This window comes from Octodon degus, unplaced genomic scaffold (assembly GCF_000260255.1).
Source record: "Octodon degus isolate 3935 unplaced genomic scaffold, OctDeg1.0 scaffold00147, whole genome shotgun sequence".
In the NCBI taxonomy this organism is placed as follows: Eukaryota; Metazoa; Chordata; class Mammalia; order Rodentia; family Octodontidae; genus Octodon; species Octodon degus.
Genome location: NW_004524723.1, coordinates 1,027,085 through 1,050,797, shown reverse-complemented (window position 1 = coordinate 1,050,797; position 23,713 = coordinate 1,027,085). Strand labels below are relative to the sequence as shown.

General features: G+C 38.4%; 1 protein-coding gene across 1 annotated transcript in view; it reads left to right on the top strand.

Annotated features, from left to right (window-relative positions):
* The window catches only part of Oxsr1 (oxidative stress responsive 1), a 155,504-nt gene extending 144,235 nt beyond the window's left edge, over positions 1 to 11,269 (top strand). Inside the window, exons 13-18 of the mRNA XM_004642146.2 lie at positions 647 to 793; positions 2,822 to 2,886; positions 6,383 to 6,435; positions 7,916 to 7,984; positions 9,052 to 9,116; positions 9,506 to 11,269. Of these exons, the coding sequence (XP_004642203.1) occupies positions 647 to 793; positions 2,822 to 2,886; positions 6,383 to 6,435; positions 7,916 to 7,984; positions 9,052 to 9,116; positions 9,506 to 9,580 (474 nt within the window). The 3' untranslated portion in view covers positions 9,581 to 11,269. The remainder of the gene's footprint in view (positions 1 to 646; positions 794 to 2,821; positions 2,887 to 6,382; positions 6,436 to 7,915; positions 7,985 to 9,051; positions 9,117 to 9,505) is intronic.
* Positions 11,270 to 23,713: the final 12,444 nt, after the last annotated feature.

The following is a 23,713-nucleotide window of genomic DNA, read 5'->3' as shown; positions in this document are numbered from 1 at the left end:
AAAATATGTTTCGGTATATATGCAGAATAGTTTAGATAATTGTCAATTTCTGCTGGTCTTTTGAAAGGACCAGTTAAAGCTTAAATTTTTTTTTTAAACTCTTGATTTTTTTCCTTCTTCTTTTGAATGTCTTATAACTTCTTTGTTATTATTTTTTTTAAACTATCTTATGTGTTTGTATCTGATAATCTGAACAACTAGTTTGGGGATAGCATCCTATGATACAGTAACTATCATTGAATTCCTATTGCTTTGTTTGGTGAAATCTTGTATTGTTTGTATTTTTTTTATCACTATTTTGTATTCATTAAAAATAAAAAGGATGAATTTTTAAAGATGAAAGTATACCTCAGAAGCATGCTAAAATATAAAGCCATAGAAATAATTTGACTTCATTTGGAGTATATTCAGAGAAGTGGCAAAAACTAGTACAGCAGTACCTCAGTTCTCAAATGCTTTTTTTTTTTTTTTGTCAGAACCGGGGATTGGACTCAGGGTCTTGCACTTGCCAGGGAAGCGCTTATTCCACTGAGCCATCTCCCCGGCCTTAAATGCTTTTGTTTGAAGACCAAAAAATTCCTGTGCATGTGTCACCCCGTAAGGGTCTCCCACTTTACTCAGTGTTGTATGTGTGGTTTTGTTACAGCTCTTTTCAACAGCTGATCCCATGGGTACTTTGCTCCAGATTCCAGAACAGATTTCTGCTCATCTACCTCAGCCAGCTGGGCAGATGCCTACACAGCCAACTCAAGTTTCACTCCCACCACCAGCAGAGCCAGCAAAAGCAACTCAGGTACAGTGGGTATATGCACCAGTGTTGCCTTGTAGGTACATGAGAAGCAAATGTCATCAGGAGCACAGTCCTTAGGTTGGTGTCTCCATAGATTTTTAAACAAATTAGAAATTCTGTCTTCATAGTTTTAAGTATGAGTAGATAAGAGGTATTGCTAGAAATCACCCAGGTCTTAAGCAACATATTTTAAGCACATATTCACTTACTTAGTTAATGGCGAGACATTTAAAACCAGAAAGTTTTGGCAAATTTCTTTTCAACTTTATATTAAGTCATTATTAAATTCAGTTTTAGAATGTAGCTGATGGAGTTCATACTACAACTGAGAATCATCGTCTCTGCCATTTTCTGCTTTTTCTCTTATGTTGGTATTGTTTATGCTTTCTCCATCCATGGTATCCTTGCATTACTCTTTTAAAGATATTAGTTCAGTTTTTTGAGGTTTTTTTTAAAAAAAACTAGGTAATATGATCCATAAACTGAGCCCAGAACAACAACAAAAAAAAAAACTGTATTAGATTGTAGCATGCTGTAAGCAACTGAGTGAATGAAGGCCTCAGTGTGAATTTCTGCTTGCTATGGATTCTCATGCTCCCCTTAAAAAACCTCTGATCCTAAATATAGCTTGTGGCCTCGTGCTGTGTGGCTAACAGAAGAGTTTGGATTCAGTTTATTTATTAAACACCACAAATTTTTCTTTTTTCTAACCTTTTAGGTTAAGGAAAATGGAACATGTGAATTTTCTTTTTGCACCTATGTGTGTTAGTCTGTTTTCGGAAACCACTGCTTTGAGCACTTACAGTTAGTTATGGCAGTGGTTGTATTTAACCTTTTTATCCTTCAGGCTTTCCATTTCTGCTCATTATAAGAGAAAAAATACTGTTGTTTTAGGAATGAAGATGGCAGCATTTTTTGCCTAGTGCTGAGGAATGAAGACAAGGCCTTAGGTGTGCTAGGCAAGTGCTCTACCACTGAGGTGCACCCCATTCCTTTTTCATTTTGAGACAGGGTCTTACTAAGTTGCCGACTGGCTTCAAACTTGAGATCCTCTTGCCTCAGCTTCTCAGGCATTATTGTACTTGGCCAAAAACATTGAATTAATTTTGTAAATACTTTAAAATAGATGGTATATCCACTAGTAAGTAAGAGTTAGCTGCACAGGTTTTAGAGAGATTTAGTTTAGCCATGAAAAGATCTGGAACCTTTGATTGAACAGACTCCTAAGGGACAGCCAGTTTAGACCCTATCTTGTGTGTTGCCACATGAAAGATAGTGTGGGGAGAAGGTAGTATGTTGGTGGGGCTCTTTTTTCATTATGATTTTTAAAAAAATAATTTTATTGAGAAACAAATAGCAATGAGACAGTTTCAAAACCGATTACCAGCACAGTTTTAATAATTAATACATTGCATGTTGTTGCCTTAATGGTTATTCATTGTACAAGATACAGACATGATATCCTGTCCACAAACACTTATTAGAACAAATCTGTCTATTCAGTGATCCAAGAGAATGCAGCTGTGTATCTATCCTAACTATTTTGAACATACAGATACAAAATGGTCATTCATTTGTATCCTTTTTTGTTTAGTTATGTGGGGCTCTTTTTGAGACAGCGTCTTGCTGTGTATTCTAAGTAGGCCTCAAACTTGAAACGGTCCTTCTGCTTCAGCTTCCTGAGTGCTGAGATACATACTTGCAGCACTGTGCTTAGTTCTGGTTGAGTTTTTATGGGGAGAAACCTAGCTTCATGTTTTTATTGTTGTACCAGAGAATAGCAAGTAAAAAACTACAAAATGTAAATGTGGATGTGTACTGAAATTCTGGTTTGAGTGGCAGGCTGACCTTTTGCTTCTGTTCTATTTGGGAGTACATGTCTCCCATGGCAGAGACCGTGTTAGGGAGAGGATAAGCTCACCTGGAGAGAAGGAAATGACTGCCAAGTAGATGATTACTTTGCAGGTGACCATTAGTCACCTCCACACTTAATGTTGCATGCAATGACTTTAATTCTTCAATGCATTTTAGGCTCTGTCTTCAGGATCAGGTTCACAAGAAACCAAGGTCCCTATCAGTCTAGTACTAAGATTAAGGTAAGTGTACTATCAGTGCTATATGGTAGTTGTAGTTGTTTGTATCAGATTAACTGGATAGGATTCTGTGTATTCTGAGCATTAGTTGCTCTTTGTTTCAGGTGTATTATTTTCCTCAGAGATAACAGCAACAGTATGAGTAACTGGCTGTTAACAGGCACTGGGACTGACTGTTGTGTGTGTCCTCATTTGTTTCCCAGCCAGTAGTGACAGGTGTGTATATCAGCAGCGTAGCTAGTCTGGGTTATACGGCATGGTCTATAAGTTTTCGAGATGAGTAACAGTTACTGCCTGAGTTTATGGATGATTAGTCTTATAATGTGATGATAGAAGCACCATAGACTCAAGGATCAACAAATTCAAGAGGTGTCTCAGTTACTTTTTCCTCATTGCTGGGACAAAATACCCAACACCCAAAATTAAGAAAGAAAAAGTTGATTTAGCTCATAGTGGAAGTTTTAGTCCAAACTCCCTTGGTTTCGAAACAGAGTGGCACATGGCAGAGAGTAGCCATGCATGGTGGTGGAAAACAGTGAAGAGCAAAGGGAGGAGCAGTGGCTGAGGTGGCTAGTAAGCCTCTTTCTCTTCCATGTATTGTGTGCTGATTATCTACCCTATGGCGGGTGTAGCACTCACATGCATAATCCCAGCATTGGAAGATGAATTAATCACAAGCTCTAGAAGCCACCACAATGACTGCATGAAACTTTGGGGGGGCCAACTGGACACAAACCATCACAAGAGTGTACTGACTGGTTTTATGATTGTGATAGATCAAATGAGCATGAAAATAAATATTTCTGAACATACTTTCAGTGGGTTTTTTTGGTGACAAATACATGGTTCTTAGTGGGAGCATATAAACAGATCCTGCAGTTTGTGCATTTAATCTTTTTTTAGTGGTACCGGGGATCAAACTCAGGACCGTGCACTTGCTAGGCAAGCACTTATTCCACTGAGCTATCTCCCCAGCAGTCTATGCATTTTAAACTCCTGAATTGGTCATCTTTTCCACCTGTAGGACAAAATACTCAATACCTGCAAACTAAAGAGGAGAAGTTTGTGCTGGCTCATGGTTTTAGAGGTGTCATTGCCTGGGTGGATAACTTCATGGCAGGAAGATCATGGCAGAAGGGCAGAGCAGAGCAAAGCTGCTCACTTCATGACTGCTAGGAAGCAGAGCACCAGACAGAAGGAGGTAGTAGGGACCAGAGTCAGGGCCCAAGGTCATGCTTCCGAAACAGTCACTTTAGGCATCTCAAGCCAGTCAACAGTCATGATAACCATCACAGCCCCCTATCTCATGCTAGCATGTACCTGGATTAAGATTCTAGAGTTTGTTAGAATACTTGTGGCAGCTGTATTATTGCATTTAGCGCTCTCTACTCATAAAATGCATTTAAAAAATATTAAAAACCACATCATGTGAAACATCCCAGTCCTTCTTTAACTGTTACTGACATATGAAAAGTGCCTCATTAAATTGCTGACCAGTCCCCCACTCTACTTGTGAATTTCTGGTTATCTCAGGAAGGTCATTATTAGAGATTGAGGTAGTGATAGCTACTTTGAGCAGCTTTTGATCTTACTTGGAGCAGTAAAATTATGCCATAAATATGAAGAATGAAGACCTGGTTTCTTTCTTTTACAGAAATTACTCCATAAAGCTAGTCTCATTTTAAGTAGTTCTGTATTAATAGGATACTGTGGTAATCCTACCCTATTTTCGTAATAGACAGGTAAATAATAGTCTTTTTAAAGAAATTTCTTTTGACTCATAGCAATGTGTTGCAGGAAGGTGAAAATGTTCACAAGTTATGCAGTTAGAAGGTGAGATTCTTTTTCCTACTGCTGAAGTGAAATGGCTCCTTTAATAATCAAGTCTAAGTTAGATGCTGATTTGTAGTATTTGCCTGCACAACTAAAAGCTAGTTTCAGGTGTCCTACAAGCATTAATGCCAGTTTTTATTTGTCAGTGTAGAGAGAAAGCATTGCAAGAGAAAAATGGGATAGCTTGTCTTTGAGATAAGTCACTGAATTTTAACCACAATTTCAGTGAAATGCTCTAATATTTTATTTGTCAAATAGACTCAAACCCTGCACTTTGTTTAGATAAGATGGCTTTGGCTCATAGATAATCAGATGTGTCTTCTTTTGACATAATCTTCCAGTTCCTCTACTTTCAACCAGAATTTCCAGGAAAGCAAGTCAATCTCAGTACATAGTGTAGTGATCACTATACTATAACTACCTCATGAGTTCGTTTCAGTTTCTGGAGTTGTGGTTTATCTCTGATGCTAGCATGGGCCTACTCTCTTTACCTACCTATCTAATCCTTCCCATTCCTATCTAAAAATAGCTTCCAAAATTTCCTTTCATCTTTCCACTCTCATGTGTTCTTTTCTGAATTCTGTAGAATTTGAGAGAATATCATATATTTCATAAATTTTTCCTGGCTGATCATTAGAGACAGGCAAGGTTCCAGTGATCTGAGTATGGGGATAAGTGATCTGGGAGTGGTGACAAGGCTGGAAAACATTGCTGTATCATTTTAATTACACTTACCTGTGTTAGCATGGAGTTTTCAGTGTTTTTTAATTGACAGTATTAGGGATCCAGCCCTTTTAGTTTTTGAGACAGGGTCTTGATAAGATGCCTTGGTGTGACTCAAACTTGATATCCTCATGCCTTAGCCTCCTTTATTGCCAGGATTACAAGTATGTGCTTCGGTGCCTGGCTTCTTTTAGTTTTATATGATTGTCTGTCCTTGTTCGTTTTGTATTGTTAAAACTAGAATACCTGAGGCTGGGTCATTGTTGAGAATAAAATTATTTCTTTCAGTTCTAAAGGTTTGTATGTCCAAAGTTTAGAGGTCAACATCTGATGAGGGCCTTTGTGCTTCCTTATCTCATGGGCAAAGAACAAGAGGTGGCTAAATTCAGTTTTATAATAAACTCACCAGGGGCATTAACCCACTTAAAAGGACAGAGCCCTCCTGAGCTAATCATTTCTTAAAAGTCTCAGAGCTGGGCCTTGTGGTGCATACCTGTAATCTCATCACTTGGGTGGTTGAGGCAGGAGGACTGCCAGAGGTTTGAGGCAAGCCTAGGCTACATAGTGAGTTCAAGTCCAGCCTGAACTTCATAGTGAGACCCTGTCCTCTCTACCCACAAAGTTCCACCTTTCCAGTCTTGCATTGAGAGATTTCTACCACATGATCTTTGTCCGACTTATTCAAACCATAGCATCATCTTATTAGGAAATAAGATGGGAGTGGGTGTTTATGAGATTTTTATATTGATCAGTGTGGACACAAGTGCAGGGGCTTGTAGGATAGTTAGATGATGGTGCCCAGCCCAGAATCCTGCAGTGTGAACATATGCACTACATATTACGTGATCTGAGTTTACAGACAAGGCATAGTTCTTCTGGTGTAGGCAGACTCTGTGTGTCAGTTGAGAAATTCTTACTCTGTTCATTATGTTTTGTTTCATAGGAATTCCAAAAAAGAACTAAATGATATTCGATTTGAATTTACTCCTGGGAGAGGTGACGTATCCAAAAGATTGAAAGCAACTTCAATTTTTTAAAAAATTTAATTAAATGTGAATTTCTTGGTCTTTAGATTTGTTTTGCTTTTAAAAAAGGTGATAAAAATTACTTGTTTAGGTTTTGGGGACATATAAATAAAATAAAAATGCAGGTGTTGTATTATGAAGCTTATTTGGAAAGTATAATATAATATATAGGGCCGGGGAGATGGCTCAGTGGAATAAGCGCTTCTCTGGCAAGCGCAAGGGCCTGAGTTCAATTCCCCGGTTCTGGGGATATATATATATATTAGTGAATCCATCTTTTACTGCTTTGCTGTGGGCCAGGCATTGTGCTAAATGGTCTTATCTCAAAACTCTCATATCAGCCTCCTAAGAAGAAATTACTCTCGCTATCAGATTATGAGATTAAAACTTGGAGAGAGGTAAAAATAGGTTACATAGCTGGAAAGAGGTAGCTGTTGTTCAGAGATTTTTCCAGGTGTAAAGTCCTTGCCCTGATCTCTGTGCACGCTTATTCCTTACGATAATAAAGAGAAAATGAGGTCTCCAATCTGCTTTATTGTCACACAGAAACTAAACACACTGAATGCCGTGTTCCTGATCATGAATTTCAGGCTGGAAAAAGGTGTAGTTTTTTTTTTTTTTTTTTTCTCTAGCCTATGTTACATAGAGTATTTATTTGGACAGCCAGTAGATACCTGTTCTGTGTTCCATATTACTCTTTTGGCTGTGTCAGTGCCAGCAACTGAGCATTAAGGAGAGCAGGGGCAAGCATACAGAGGTGTCTGTTTTACTTTTTTTTAGTGCCAAGCAGTCACATTTTCAGGAATTAATTAAAATTAAAATTACTGGTCATCTGTGTGGATGAGGGGCTCAATGTCCAGCCCTCAAAAGCCGGTACCAGTGAGTCAGTTGAATATGAAATTAATTAGGAAATAGCCCTTGTCTTTTTAGTTTCTAGTTATACTCATTGCTCACATTGTATCACCCGAGATGATTGGGTAAGCAGAAAAGCCACCAGAATAAAAAATGACTTTAGCAAAGCACTTGAAAGATCCTCAAAGAGAAGGTTTTGCATTTTTTTTCTTTTTTGAGAATAAATCATGTTTGTTATTAGCACTGGAGTTCTATATTCAGTTTCATGGCTCAGAGCTCAGATAGCTCAAGTCCAGTGTTCTTGAAAATACAAACTTCTTCTATATTATCACTGTTTGGGGCTCTTCTGACATGGGTGTGTCTTCAATTGCTTAGACAGTTATCTGTACTTTGAGCTGATGCCTGGCACCTATCAGATTCTGCCTTCTATCAAGACCTTTGAAAATTCCTCACTTGTGATAATCCCCAGTGAAAGAACAGCTTCCTGCCTTCTTGTTCTGTGGTTATAGAAATTAACTTGGGTCTGGCAGTACCATCACCCATACTGGCTCAGAGTCAACAATGATAAGCTGGAGCAATTTTTTTCTCTGTCCTTGCAGATACAGCAGAAGGTGTCTCTCAGGAACTCATTTCTGCTGGCCTGGTCGATGGAAGAGATTTAGTAATAGGTAACTTCATTGTGCTTTGCCCTTGTCCCTCTGTGTCTCTGTGTACTTAGCACCTAACACCTAGAATTTCATTACATTGAATAGGTCAGCAGATTTTTGAAATGATTCTTCGCTTAGTGGAAATTACAGTTATTCATTACGGTTTACTTTGTGACTTCTGATATAGTACATGAAAGAATACCCAGTCCTCTGGGATATTGTATTAGAAATGATGACAGAAGTCATAGGTTATTTGTATTTTGGTATATGTAGTTGTGCTTACAGAGGTAAGCAAACTTGGGTGATTTAGTTCTAGAAAAAGCAAGCAGGCAGGAATGAGGGTTAGGATTAGGTCAGCCACAGGTATGTATCACTGATGGTGAAGACTATCATTTTTGATGGGTCAGCAGTGTTCCTGTAAAAGGCCAGATAGTAGACATAGTCCTTGATGTCAAAATGAGCTCTTTCTGAGAGAATGTTTGTAAGTCATATTCATTTGTAAGTCAGACAAAGCAAGTCTTACAGTGTATACCTGTGAAAATTTGCAATTCGAATGTTTGTAAGTGAGGGACTTATTATTTCAGGCTTCGTGGGCCATGAAGTCTCTGTCATTTTAAAACCATCTTTAATTTGCAAGCAGAATAGAAAGGAACTAAAGGCCATACTTTGTTGGTTCCTACTCTGAGGCTTTCTGAGTCGTGAATAGGCATATCATATCTCTGTCACCTGATGCCTGTCTTAGGCTACTTAACACATTTTATATATTTATTTATTTTTATTTTTTTTGGCAGAACCGAGGATTGAACTCAGACCCTTGTGCTTGCCGGGGAAGTGCTTATTCTACTGAGCCGTCTCCCTGGCCCCTTCATTTTAAAGAAAGTTAATTTAACAATGATTCAGGATGTATATTTGTACAATCTAGAGATGAGTTTAAAAGATACTTTCATTTGGGAAATGATTGATTGATCTTTTCCCCTTCATTTTAGTTCTACATAGAAGATCATTAACCAGTATTTAAGCTTTTAAAACATGATTAAAGTGGATTTACATAGCTTCTCATTCATTACTTTCTCTTTTTATGATTACAGTGGCTGCTAATTTGCAGAAAATTGTGGAAGAACCTCAGTCAAATCGATCTGTCACTTTCAAGCTGGTATTCATTATTTTCTTCTTACTAAGCCATCTTACCTTTTACAAAGATAGCAGCCTGGGCAGATCAGTTTTTATACCCCTTGAATGGTGAGAATATTAAAGTCTAGTGGATTGCCCTTAGCCCTGAGCTGATGTCTCCCTTTGAGTGGCCTGCCTTTTTTTTCCCTCTCAGAACCTTTGACCCTCAGTCTGTGTTCAATAAGCCCGTAGGACTCAGTTATGTACCCCATTTCCTTGTCTTCTTGAGAAAACACGTTCATCAGACTCCCATTTATATCCCAGGGACCTGCCACCCAGTGCCTTTCTTGCTATAGTCTCATACCAGTTTTAATTATAACCTGCAATTTTGTTTATAAATAGCCACAGTTTATCATTTTGTTTGGTTCTCAGGCATCTGGTGTTGAAGGCTCGGATATTCCTGATGATGGCAAACTAATAGGATTTGCCCAACTCAGCATCAGCTAAACCACCGCCCCACAAGAAGTGGCCTAAGGAGATTCCACACAGCATATCTCTGTTGCTTCTATTGGCCTCAACCCACTACTGCCAAAGAACCTAGCAACAAACCTCCCGTCTAGGAGCTTTAGAGTTCTTTGTTTTTCCTGCCATCCTTCCCCCTTTTCCCTACAGGGAAAGAACAGTTGGGTCACCCATGGCCAGCATCCCCTTAAAGAGTTCCGTTAATAAATGCTGCACACGTCCCCTCTCTTCCTCCTTTTGAGAAGTGGCCCATGTGCCTCGAGGCCAGGAGGGAGATCTCAGCTTGTTCTTGCCTTACTCCAGTGATGGCCCAGGTGGAAAATTGCAGCTCTATGGACATCCTCATCTTGCCTGTTCTCACACCTGCCATAATGGGGGCATCTTGGGTTATCTCTTTACCACTGAAGTAGCAATTAAAAGTTGATTGTTCCGCGGGAGCCCAGAGAATTTAATTAGTGTTTTTTCTTTGTCCCTGATGTGAATTCTAGCAAGCTTTGTTAGAAAAAAGCACAGCCTCTGATGGAGGCAGCCTAAACTGTGTTCTTGTTTTGTTCATAGTATCTCTTAAGTGTTTTGCTGAAGCTGCTCTCAGGCACCCCGTTCTTCATTGCTCCCTCCAAAAGGGTTGCTAGCCTTAACTTCAGCTGGTGCAAAACATCTGACTGTAGTCAAACTTCAGCCATTGGATTCTTCAAAGTGGAACTTCGTACTGTTTCTGCATTACAAGTGCATTTTCCATTATATCAAATAATGGCTTGTGAAAGTAAATTTTTCCAGAAGTGGTTTTTGAAAACAAAAATCGGAATTCATGATTGGAAAAGTATTTATTTTCAAATTAAAATTAAATTGAAGAAAAACTGCTCCTCGATCCTCCTATGAGAATCAGTTTACCTGGCCTCCAAGTCACAAGGAAGTGAGTGTGCAAGGCTGAGATTTCTACAGCAATAAAGGAGACTCACCCTGGGCCAGAGGCCTGCCTTCTGTCCCTCTCCTGCACTGACTCTCTGGAGGGGGTCCCTGTGCGCTGAACCTGACTCTGATGGAAAGTGAAACCACATGTGCCGTGACCTTTAGGTTTTATGAGTAGACAGTGTACATTTGATTTTCTACAGAAATTATATAACTTATTCTTTAGGTTTAAAAAGAGCATTCATAATGCAATATGTGAATAATCAATGGGGTTGATTTTGCTTTTTTGCCTACTGTTTCATAGTCTTTGCCTAACAACTAATAACCAAGTTACCAAGTTTTCTATGTGAATAGGGTATTTGATCTGGCCTTAAAGAGACACACAGAGGTGGGCTTTAGGCCCATGGAAAGGAGAGAGTTGCCTTTTATAGAATCACTTGAGCCCTTTCCATATTGTTGATCTGAAGAATAAGATTACTTTATCTAGTTTTCCTTTGGAATGTACCTGATAGTTTTTCCCATAACTATTTGTCATAACTTTTGTCCCATTCTTTCTGAGCCTGTAGCTTTAGGTGTGGGTGTTCTTTATCTGCTTGGGTACAGAGGCATGTTGGGATAGGGGTGGATGTTGGGAAGGGAAAGGGGATGGATTTGAGAGGAGATTTGGGAGAGTAGAGTAGAAGATTAGACACCAAGTCCAAGGTCCTAGCAGGATTGGTTAAAGAAGGTAGTCTTCTAAGTCAGGAGGGAGAAAAAAGATTGATGAACTTTTCTGGAAAAATAGTTCGTGTTTTTCTTTGGGGGACATGGGCCTGGAGATTAGAAAGTAAGGTCAGGGAAGAGGGAATGGAGTGTAGAAAGGAGTTAATGTCCTCTTTGGCACAAAATTAATGGCTTGCATAGTCTATTTTTTAGTTTCAAAACCATTCAAGTCTACTTATTTATGAACCTGGGAGGGGCCTCAAACCTGTTCCAGCTTATGACGGAGTGGTCTACGTTGGGATAGGCATAAGCAGCAGCCTGTCCTTTGTTTACTTTCTCCAGCCATCATATCTTTGAACCTCAGTGGTACAAGCCTAACAACAAATGGAGTGGGGCTTTCTTTTCTTTTTAGTTAAATTGCCCTTTGTGGAGTTAGAAGGTAGAACCACAGTCTCAAGACAGTGTTATTTCTTTTTCCCCATGATGGCAAATTCCTACTGGCTTGTACAGTGATACTGAGATTGCCCAGGTGGAACAGCCTGAAGCCTTTCCAGGAGTTGTGGTTCAGAGTACTCCTGGTCCCCTTGTCCCTGGAGTATATAGCTATATTAACTATATAGCACAAGGTAATATGTGCCAATGCTATTTGTGAAATGGTCTTTCTAAAAGACTAATGAATTGGAGAATTTTACTTAACTTTTGAACCAAAATCTTAGAGACAGCTGGTACTATTTAATAATCTGGAGGACAGAATAATGGTGTATCGATAAATGGAGGTTCCTCCTTGTGATGTATGCTAGATTATTGAAGATGTAAAATATTCAACTTTCCCTCTGTTTGACTGTATTTTACTGCATGTTTTCTTCATTTTTAATCAATAAAGAAAAAGTTGCCCTTAGTTGTGTTTGGATGCTTTACTTAAGTGGCTGTTGGTGAGGAGCTGTGGGAAGTGGATCACCACTTTAAGTTTTCATGTAAATAGAAGACAAGTATATCTAAAACTGCTTGAGTATAACTGTGTAAGTAGAGAAATTGAAATCCCCCAAAAGAAAGGATGAGATCTTTTTCCAGAACTTTGATAGGGTGAGATGTGCATCTCTTCTGTTTTTAGCTTTTCTGAATCTTTGGTACTATTCATTGTGTGTAGTAGGACTGAAATTCACTCTGGTCAGCTTTCATAATGAGTTGGGGTTCCACGTACGATTTTAGGCTCCTTTGTATTCTTCTCACCTACAGAGTGAATAATCTCCCTGATTACAATCCTTCCGGAGAAAGCCAAAATTCATGATGGAACTGTTTATAGGTCCTGGTATTTTATATTCATTCATTCATTCATTCATTCATTCATTCATTCATTCATTCATGTATTTGGTACAGGGTCTCACTGTGCAGCTTGGACTTATAGTGACCCTCCTGTTTTCAGCCTCTCCAGCACTAGGATTACAGGCATTCACGACCCTGCATGGATTTGTTTGTAGCTCAGCGTGCCTTAGGGGCAGGGCTGGCATATGCAGGACCGGGGAATCAAACCCTGGTCCCTGCACTTGTCAAAGCAGATGCTTAGACTGCTGAGCTATCTTGCAAGCTCTTAGGTCCTGGTATTTTAGAGCACAGGTTGTGAAGCCATGGTGTTGATGGCATTAGATAACCTGCAGCTGATGGGTTTAGTTTCAAGATAAATAGGTTACAAAAGTGGGCAAAGAAAAGTGACTAGTCCAGCTGAGAACTAAGGACACAGGGACAAGAGTAAATTGGGCCTGTCCATTTGTTCATTCTTTCTAACTGGATCACAGTAGGTCACTAGGCCTGATTCTTTAGCTTTACTTTTTGCAAAGTAGCAAGTTAAGTGCAACAGTCAATTCAGGGATTCTGCCTTTGAGTCATTACCTACCTCATGTCTGCTTGTTAAATAGACTTCTGTAGAGCAGTTTTAGTCTTAACAGCAGAATCAAGTGGAAAGCAGAGTCCCATATACTCCCTTGACCAGATCAGCCTTAACTTTTTGTAATCTGACTAGATTAAGACATGCCTATCAGGTTAATAAAGTACTTTTGTTTGTGTAGGGTGTTTCCAGAGATGATTGACACACTGGTCAGTAAATTGAGGGGGAAGACCCACCCTGATTTTGGGTTACACTATTCATTAGGCCCCTAAGCCTAGATGAAATTATAAAGGGGGAAGGAAGAAGTTACTCACCATTTTTAAAAGTTCTATTTAGCCTGCATGGTGTGTCCCTTCTTAGAAGTGCGTATTTATTATACAAAATGAATACATTAATCATGGGGAGTTGGTAATTTTGTACATAGCACATTTTAGTCCTTTTCTATTTCCCCTCTACCTTTTTCCCTTGATTCCCCTTCGTGGGTGTGTCTTGTGGTGCCATTGCCTGTGAACATCAGACTCTAGTTTTAGTCACTACCAGTGACTCCAGGGAGCTCTAGCTTCTAGTTTCCAACTTGCTCTGTACCCTTGATCCCTCCTGTTCTGTGGCTTCTGGACACATTAAATATTTAAGACTTTTGATTCTCTTCTAGAGAACTCTAATGAATAAAGTTATCAACATTTTATACCACATTTGGTACAATTCATGACGTGCGTGATCATACCATTATCAGCAAAAATACACAGTTTATATTTGGACTCTATATTGGTTTTGAGCAGATATTGAGTTCTTAAAAAATATTTTTATATTTAAAATGTATTGATTGGGGCTGGAGAGATGGCTCAGTGGTCTAAAGCACCTACTTGGAACAAGCTTGGCAAAGCATAGGGACCGCGGTTCAATCCCCCAGCACCACATGCTAGCCAGCCCCGCCCCCTGGCGGGCTGAGCTGGCCCCCCCCCACACACACAAAATGAAAAAATAAATAAAATTTAAAATGTATTGATTACTGTCAAGTGTAATGATGTGTAATGTAACTACCATTATAGTACAGCAGTTCACTATGCCTGATTCAGAATTGCCTCATGGCCCCACAATCACCTCTGCTCTGCCTCTTTATTCCACCCAGGTCCACTAACTTGGAACCACTGATATTTTTACTCTTACCTTTATCACAGTGTCCCTATAGTTAGTGTTATACATTGTGCAGCCATTTTAAGTTAACTTCCATCACTTAGTCATATGCATGTAATTTCTATCATTGTTTTAATTTATAAAGTTAGTACATTCTAGGTGTACATAATGATCACATTCATTATAGAGAATTTGTACCTGTACATTCATTGTGTACAAAAATGCTACTGATTTTTGGGTGTTGACTGTATCCTGCTATGTTACAGAATTTGGTGATTAAATCTACAAGACTCTTGGAGTTTTGGGGGTCCTCTATGTCGGCTATTATGTAATCTGCAAATAATGATAATTTCACTTATTTTCTAATCCTTATTCCTTTTCTTTCTGTTGTCTAATTGCTCTGGCTAATATTTCCAGAACTATATTGAATAGGAGTGGAGACAGTGGATATCCTTGTCTTGTTATTGATTTTAAAGTGAAGGCCTTCATTTTTGTCCACTGAGTATGATGTCTGAATTTTTTTTTTTTTTTTTTTTTTGGATTGGGGATCATACTCAGGACTTTGTGCTTGCCAGGCAGGCATTTATACCACTGAGCTATTTCCCCAGCCCCTATTTAGTATGATGTTGGCTGTTGGTTTCTCATAGATGGCTTTTATCAGGTTGAGATATAGATTATCCCAATTCTCCGTAAGGTTTTTACCATAAATGAGTGTTGGACTGTGTGAAAAGCTTTTTCTGCATCTATTGAGATGATCATGTGGTTTTTGCTTTATTGATGTGGTGTATTACATTTATGGATTTGCATATGTTGAACCATCCTTGCATTCCTGTGATGAATCCCACTTGGTCATGATGTATAATCTTCTTGATTTACTGCTTTCTGCCTGCTAGTATTTTATTAAGCATTTTTACATCTATATTCATTAGAGAGCCTATAGTTTTCTTTTTTAGTTAGATATTTCTCTGGTTTTGGAGTTAGAGAACTACTTGTCTCCAGGAATGAGTTTGAAAGAATTGCTTCCTTTTCAATTTCGTGGAAGAGTTTGAGAAAGGTTGGCATTAAATCTTCCCTAAATTTCCTGGAGAATTGTGCTGCGAATCCATCAGGACCTGGTCTTTTCTTTGTTGGTAGGTTTTTAATTACATTTTCAATTTTGTTTCTTGTTATTGGGTTATTCAGAGTTTGTATGTCTTTTTGAGTCAGCTTTGGCATTTCATATATATCTAGGAAATTGTTCATCTCCTTTGTGTTTTCCATCCTGTGAGAGTAAAGATTTTCGAAGTAGGTACTGATGATCTGAATTTCTCTAAGGTCTGTAGTGATTTCACCCTTTTCATTCCTTATTGTATGAATTTGTGTTTTTTCTTTCCTTTTTTAAGTGAGATTGGGTAGGGGTGTATCAATTTTATTTTTTCTTTCAAAGAACCAACTCTTTGATTCATTTATTCATTGCTTTGTTTTCTTTGTCTCAGTTGCATTAATTTCTGCTTTAATCTTTCTAATTTCCTGCCTTCTTTGGACTTTGGGCTTGACTTGCTCTTTTCTTGGAGCTTGAGGTGCAGCATAAGATCATCTATTTGGGCTTGTTCTGTTTTCCTAATGTGTGAATTTATTGCTATAAATTTCCCCCTTAAGAAAGCTTTCATTTATCCCACAAGTTTCAGTAAGTTGTATCTGCATTTTTGTTTGATTGTAAATATTTTTAAATTTCTTTAATTTCATGTGTGATCCACTGATTGTTTAGGGCATTGTTATTTAATTTCCATGTGTCTGTGGTGGGTTTATTTTTGTTGTTGTTGTTTGTTTTTGTTTTTGCAGTACTGGGGATTGAATTCAGGACTTTGTGCTTGCCAGGAAAGTGCTTATTCTACTGAGTTATCTCCCTGGCCCCATGTTTATGGTGTTTTTGTAGTTTCTTTTGTCAATAATTTCCAGTTTCATTGCAGTGTGGTCAGATAGTATGCATGGGATAATTTCAATTCCTTTGTGTTTCCTTTGCTCTCTGTGTTAATATATGGTCTGTTTTGGAGACCCTCCCACATGCAGCTGAGAAGAATGTATATTATGTTGTTGCTGGCTGAAACACCCTGTAAAGGTCACCTAAGTCGATTTCTTCACAAGTTTGTTTTAGTTCTGTTATTTCTTTGCTGATTTTTTACCTAGTTGTTCTATCTCTTAGTGACAGTAGCATGTTAAAATCCTCCATTACAATTGTATTATTGCCTATTTGATTTTTTATTTCTGTTAAAATTTGTCTTATGTAGGTAACTGCTCTTACATTAATTAGATACATATATATTTACAATTGTTATTTCTCCTCTTGCAGTTTTCCCTTAACAATATGTAATGGCCTTTTTTTTTTTTTTTTTGTCTCTTTGAATAGTTTTTGGTTAGAAGTTGATATTGTTAGCAACCAGGATAGCTAGCTCTGAATTTTTCTGGTTTCCAGTGGCATGGAGAATCATTTTCCATCCTTTGGCTTTCATTCTATGAATTTCCTTTTGAGTTAAATGTGTTTCTTGTATGCAGCATATTGTTGGCATTTGTTTCTTAATCCACTCTGCTAGTATGTTTCTTTTGATTGGTGAATTGAGGCCATGTACAGTGATAGTTATAACTGATATGTATTGGCTTATATTTGTCATGTTATTTTCCTGCTGTAGGTGCCATACTTTTTTCCTCTTTTTATTCACTTGCTCTGTTTGGTGGTTCCTTTCTGTTGTTCTTGAAGCTGTGGTTGTTTTTGTCTCTTTCTAGAATATCTGTCAGTACTCTTTGTAGGGTTGGTTTGGTGGTCATGAATTTCTTCAGTTCTTTGTCGTGGAAGGATCGTATCTTACTTTGAATTTGATAGATAATTTTGCAGGGTACATTAGTCTAGGTTGGAAGTTGTTTTCTTTCAGGACCTGAAATACTTCACTCCAAGCTCTTCTTGATTTGATGGTTTGTGTTAAAAAAATCTGCCATTATTCTGATGGGCTTTCCATTGTAGGTGATTTTTATTTTTTCTGTAGCAGCTTTTGATATTCTATTCTTTTGCTGAATTTCTGAGATCTTGATTGTGTGTCTAGATGTAGATTTATTTTTATTGTGACTGTTTGGAGTTCTAAATGTCTCACTTGTCTCTATGTCAGGTTCTTTTCTCATGTTTGGAAAATTTTCTTCTAGTGCTTGTACAAATAGTCTTTTTATGTAATTTGTGCTGTCTCCTGCTTCATTTGCAACTATTCTTACATTTTTCTTTGTGTCGTCTTTTAGCTGCTTGTTATTTCCTGGTTCCTTGTTAGTTTCTAGAGATCTTTTCTTTCATGTTCATTAGCTGTGCCACTGTCTTCTAGGTGTGAAAGTCTATCTTCATTTTTGTTCAAGCGGTTTTGCTGTCTTTCAATGGTGTTCATAATTTCCTGGATATCTGTTTGATTCTGTTTCATGCATTCTCATTGTTTCCTGTATTGTTCATTCAATGTTTCTATCATTTTTCTTTTCTCTGTTTTTTATATATGTCCTCATTAGCTGTGCTGAGCAATTCTTTTATGATTGTTGTCATTTCTTTTTTGACCTGAGAGATAATGTATGATCTTATTTTTTCTATAGCCTGATGGACTTGTTTCTTTACTTCAGTTTCTATCATGTCAGAAATTTCAGGTGTGTGATTTCCAATTTCTTGTATGTCTTTGTCTTCTAGATTTGTTCTGGGTGTGCTGGAGGATTGAGATTGCCTTTTGCTCTGCATTTTTGAAGCTCCCAGTAATCACCTGGACTTAGCAGTGGTGGGAGAATGGTGACACATGTGCTAGTAAGGTTTCCACTGCAATGGGGAGCAGGTTAGGACTCACCAAGGCTAGTGGGGGCAACTGGCTGGTACTCAACAAAGCTTCTGTGTAGATAGGTGGTGGATGTTGGCTGCATTCACCAGGATCCCATGGGTCACCCAGAATCCTCCTAAGTTCTTAAAATGGTGGGCCAATGCCAGCACAAGCTTCACGCCTATGTGCTGGGGTCCAAGTGGCGCAACTTGGCAGAGTCTTGCAGGCCACCCAGATTCTTCCTAAGTTTTTATTTGGCTGGACCAGGTACCACAAATGCACCATGGCTGCACACGCTGGCCCCACAAATTGTTGCTGTCCTGGGTCCAGGCAGGCTACTCAAAGTCCTCCTAAGTTCTTAAAAGTTTGGACCAGCACCAGCACAAGCTCCATACCTGCACATTGGGGGCTAGGGGCTAGAGCTTACCAATCCTGCAGGCCACCCAGAGCCCACTCCAGAGTTATTACATGGCAGCAGGAAAGCTCCATGCCTCCATATGTGCTGGGCTCACAGATCACAGCTCTCCAGAGTCCCCAAACATTTTCTTCCTAAACACAGTTCATTCAGCTAAGGACACCAGAAGGACATCTTGATTGCTTCAGTTCATGGCATTTAAGAAAAAAGCTGCTGAAAATATCTGTATTTTTGTATGAACAGAGGTTTTTAGCCAATTTAGATAATGAACATGATCACTGGATCATATAAAACTTTTTTTTTTTTTTTTTTTTTTGAGATAAGGTCTTGCTTTGCAGTGCAGGTTCGTATGCCTGTGAGGTATCTCTCTGGCTGTAGTGAAAGTTAACCTTGAACTCACTATATAGACCAGGTTAGCCTTAAACTCACTGTGATCTTCCTGTGTCAACTTCCTGAGTGCTTGGATTACAAACGTGTGGCACCAGGCTTGCTGACTACTTTTTTGATGAGAAATTGTCAAGGTATAAATCCAAACTGGCTGTGGCATTGTGCATTCTTCCAGCAATGAATGAGAGTTTCTGTTGCTCCACATTCTTCATAGCATTTGTGTTATCAGGATTTATGATTTGGCCATGCTATAGGTGTGTGATTATATCTCATTTTAGATAGTTTCCTAATGCCTGTGGTATTGTGTTTTCATATTTATTTGCTGTTTATTTTTGGTATATGTGTTAGTTAACTGATTGTATCAGCTTGAGTGAGAAATGCCCAACTAAATTGGCTTAGCATAGTTCTGGGTGTGGAAGAGCTGTCCTAAGGAGGATTTTCACCAGAATGGTATAAAAGGCAAATTAAGAATAGAGATTGCTTTTGTTTCTTCATAGGAGCTCTAGGCTTCACCTTCACCATGTATGTCATCTCCTGTCTTCCAGTGCAGACCCTTCAATCTTCCATTGTAGACACTTCAGCCTCATGCCCGACACTGCAGTGTGCTCCAGGCCTTGGATTGGATGCTTCAGATCTCTAGTGTGTTGACAGAACTTTGGCGCTCTTTCACAGCTGACTTTATGAGGCCATCATAAGCCATGTTATACATTCTTACATGTTTGTATATCTTGCAGTAGCCCTTGGAACATAAGACTAGTTTTGTCATCAGGGTGCATAAATGTGGGTCTGTTACACATGTTTATTCTTTAGAATACTTATCCTGATGAATTATTAATCATAATTTTGGGGCTGGTGAGATGGCTCAGTGGTCTAAAGCACCTAGTTAGAACAAGCTTAGCAAAGCACATGGACTGCGGTTCAATCCCCCAGCACCACATGCCAGCCAGCCCCGCCCCCTGGTGGGCTGAGCTGGCTACACACACACAAAAAAATAAATTTTGAAAAAAATCATAATTTTATGAGTTTTATATTAAGCAATGAGTACTTAGCCAAGAAAAATATCACAAAATATTGAGTTTTTTACTGTTTATTGTTTATAAAAAACAATTTTCAACATTGGCTGATTTTTGTCGTACCAAGTATAAAAAATATGAAAAATACCTATAAGAACTACAATGAAAATACCAGTAGCACTCTGAAAAAAGTAATCTTCAATTATCACACCTAAGGCAGTCTGCACACATGAATAGCAGCACATTCCATACACATATTGTTTACAATGACAGCACATGTCTTGGTGTCTTGGCATTTTTGTAGGACATACTTGACATCTCAGTAGTCTTGCTGTTAAGAGGTTCTTATTACAGTGCATTGTTAATAAGAACTAAAATATCAGTAAAATATATCTATATCTATCTATCTATCTATCTATCTATCTATATATATATATATAATGCATTTAGAATAGACATCAACATTTCCATCTTGGCCATGTAATTCCTTAAGAAACCTGAAAGAATATCAGAAATAAATTCGTATATGAACTACAACCACAATACCAATAGAACTTGAGGAGGTTCAACTAATGGTCAACTTCTTACACCCAGCTAAACTGAATCAGCATGGTGGTGGGTTTGGAAGGTTCACCTGAAAATTGTTGCTTGTAGCTAAAAAGAGAACTGGACGGGAACAGGGTGTGCTGTTGATTCTTCTAGAGAAGCTTGTCATGCTGGTTTTCCAGATATGAAATTGGCTGTTATCATCAGAGGAAATTGGGACCTCACTGTTGCTGAGGATGACTGTGGTACTTTGGAGGTGGGGAGGCTCTGATCCTTACTTTCCACATTGCTTCCTGGCTCCATTTCAGATCCTTCATCCTGCTGCACAGACTTTCTAGCTTCCACCACTGATCTTTAGGCCTACCCAGTACAGATCCTTGATACAGCCTTGCATGAGACATTGTTGTGGGCTCATGTCCTCCATTTGAACTTGTGGAGGACATTGTCATAGGCTCTTTTCTTCAGCTGGACTCCTGCATGACATTGTTTGAGATTCAGGCCCTAAGCTGGATTCTTTGGATCTCTGGGTGTAGACAGATCTTCTGCACTCTTTTGAATTTGACCATTTGGATGACTATTGTAATATCCTATAAATTCTGTGTCCTATGTTAAATCCTTTCCCTTGTAAACCCTGACTACAACAGATCTCTACCACAGAAATAAGCTTCTAGTGTCACATCCAAGGCAGTCTTCACACATGACAACTGCATATTCCATGTATACATCCTATTTACATTGACAGCATGTGTGTTTAATTTTTGTTTTTGATATGGCAGCTTTGTCACCTGTCTTATTTTGTCAACAGCTTCCTACTATATTGAACAACATGCATTTATCAGGGAAATAGGATGCCAATAAAATACAGTATCAAATGTGTAATGAGTACTTACTTGCTTATCAAACATAAAAAATAACATTCAAAATAAAAACCTAAATGAACTATGATGTAAACATGAAAGACTACCAGAGAAATAAACTTGCTTCAATTGTCACACCCAAGACAATCTTCACACATGATAACTGCATGTATCATACACAGGTATTGCACTGATGGTATGTATGTTTTGTTTTGCCGTAATTTCTTGTAGGCACAATTGGCACCTTTTTTATTTTCCTGTTGTAGTAGATCTTTGTGATGCTACACATGTCTATTCATTTGTCAGCTCACAAGTGTAACCCGCAGTTTTATTGCATAGTTCTTTGGAAAGAAACTTTTTTTTTTTTTTTTGGAGTACTGGGGATCAAACACAGGACCTTCAACTTGCCAGGGAGGCACTCTCACTGGCCCAAACTTTTTTTTTGCTGTCACTTCTGTAAATGATCTCATAAACTCCAGTCCCACTCCTCTCAGAAAATTTCTCCATGATGTTTTACACTTATTTTCTCTGTAAGTTGTCAAAGTATGTATGTATGTATGTATGTATGTATGTATGTATGTATGTATAGGATGGAGTAAAACAACCACTGGCCAGTGCTTTGTGTTTGAAGTGACATAGTTGCTGCATAACTCATCAACATCTACTCCTGTTCAGTTTTGTTCAAAGTTTTCATTTCAGCCTTCTATTGTCAAGGTTTCCCTATCAGTGTTTCTATCACAGTGAAATGTTGACATCTGCAGTAGCAGTTTGCCTTTTCTTTTTCTTTCTTTTTTTTTTTTTTTTGCTACAGTTGATATATGTTATATCTTTCTGAAAATTGAAAGATTGTACTAAACAATTCCCTGTTTTCAAATTGCAACAATTCGTTTGGAATTTTTACTTTGTTCCTGTGAATAGTCCCTGGCTTGTCAGCTTGTGCTCTGTTAGTAAATGTAACATCAGTTGGAAATGAATAAGGTAATTATCAGAAATCATATTCTAATTAGTTTGAGATATGAGAGCTACAAGTCTGTTCACAGCATCATTTGGGTTGTTACTATGCTAATAGATACTGATGGCTGAGTTCCAGGACAAATGTCTAAATTGAAAGTCAAATCCTTGAATCTACAAAGACATAAGTTTTTATGCCATACTTTGAGCCTTCACTTTTCTATAAGTCTCTTACATTCCTGCGATTATCATGAGAAATCTGTGCCAAGTACAGCAGACCTATGAATGCTTTCAGTTCAGCTAGTGAGGTGTCATAAAAAATACATTTTTGAAGATGGCTGCTGGTGCATAGAAAACATTTTACTTACATTTTTGCCTTTCTGTATTTCACAGCACCTTGTAGCATTTCATCTGTTCCAATTTCCAGTACTGAATGGCGGTGCTGGCATTCTGTCCAATATGTTTCACTCCTGCTGAGATCATCACCATATTTTCAGACATATTTCTAACAGCGGATCCTTCTGTTTATTTTTCTGACCATTTTACAACATTTCTCCTAGTCAAATATGTACTCATATTGCTGTTTTCTTTATCATTTCTTTACGCACACTCCTTGCTGTTCATCATACCAATGAATTGAGGCCTGCATTCCCTGTGTCTGTATCAGTTGATTCTTGCAACGTTTCATTGTCATAAGAATTTTGGCTCACATGGTTGATGTCAAAGTTGTCATCACCATCATTATCATCATCACACACATCATGCATATGTTATGAAAGCATGTATTTTACCATAATGGATCATCCATACACAATTTGATAGTTCACTTTTGACCTCCTTCAAAACTTGAAAATCTGGTTTTTCCTAACTGAATTGGGCTACTTATACCAAAAAGTCAAAAGAAGGGGCTGGTGAGATGGCTCAGTGGTCTAAAGCACCTACTTAGAGCAAGCTTAGCAAAGCACAGGGACCGCGGTTCAATCCCCTAGCACCACATGCTAACCAGCCCCGCCTTCTGGTGGGCTGAGCTGGCCACACACACACACACACACACACACACACACACACACACACACACACATAAAATTTAAAAAAAATTAAAGTCAAAAAATTTTTTTAAAGAAAATATTTAAAATTAAAAATCCTTATGTTTGTCTGTTGGACCCTTTGTGATGCTGGGGCAAACAGTTAACTGAGGCATAAAGATGGGTCCAAATCTCATTTTGCCTCTTTTGCACATGTGCATACTCTTTTTCATCACACCAAGTGGATAAATGTAATGGTTGCTTTCTCCTTCAGGGAAAGGTAGCAAGATGCACAGCCAGCTACTATAATGCTAAAGTATAAATTTATAGTAAAATAGTAAGAATTGGGTTGGGTTCTCTAGTGAGCACTGACTGATACAATGAAGTATACCCCTCAAATTCATAGTGATCTTACCACCTCAGCCTGCCAAGTGCTGTGGTTACAGGTATGTGCCACCATACTTAGTTTGAGATTGGAAAGTTTATAT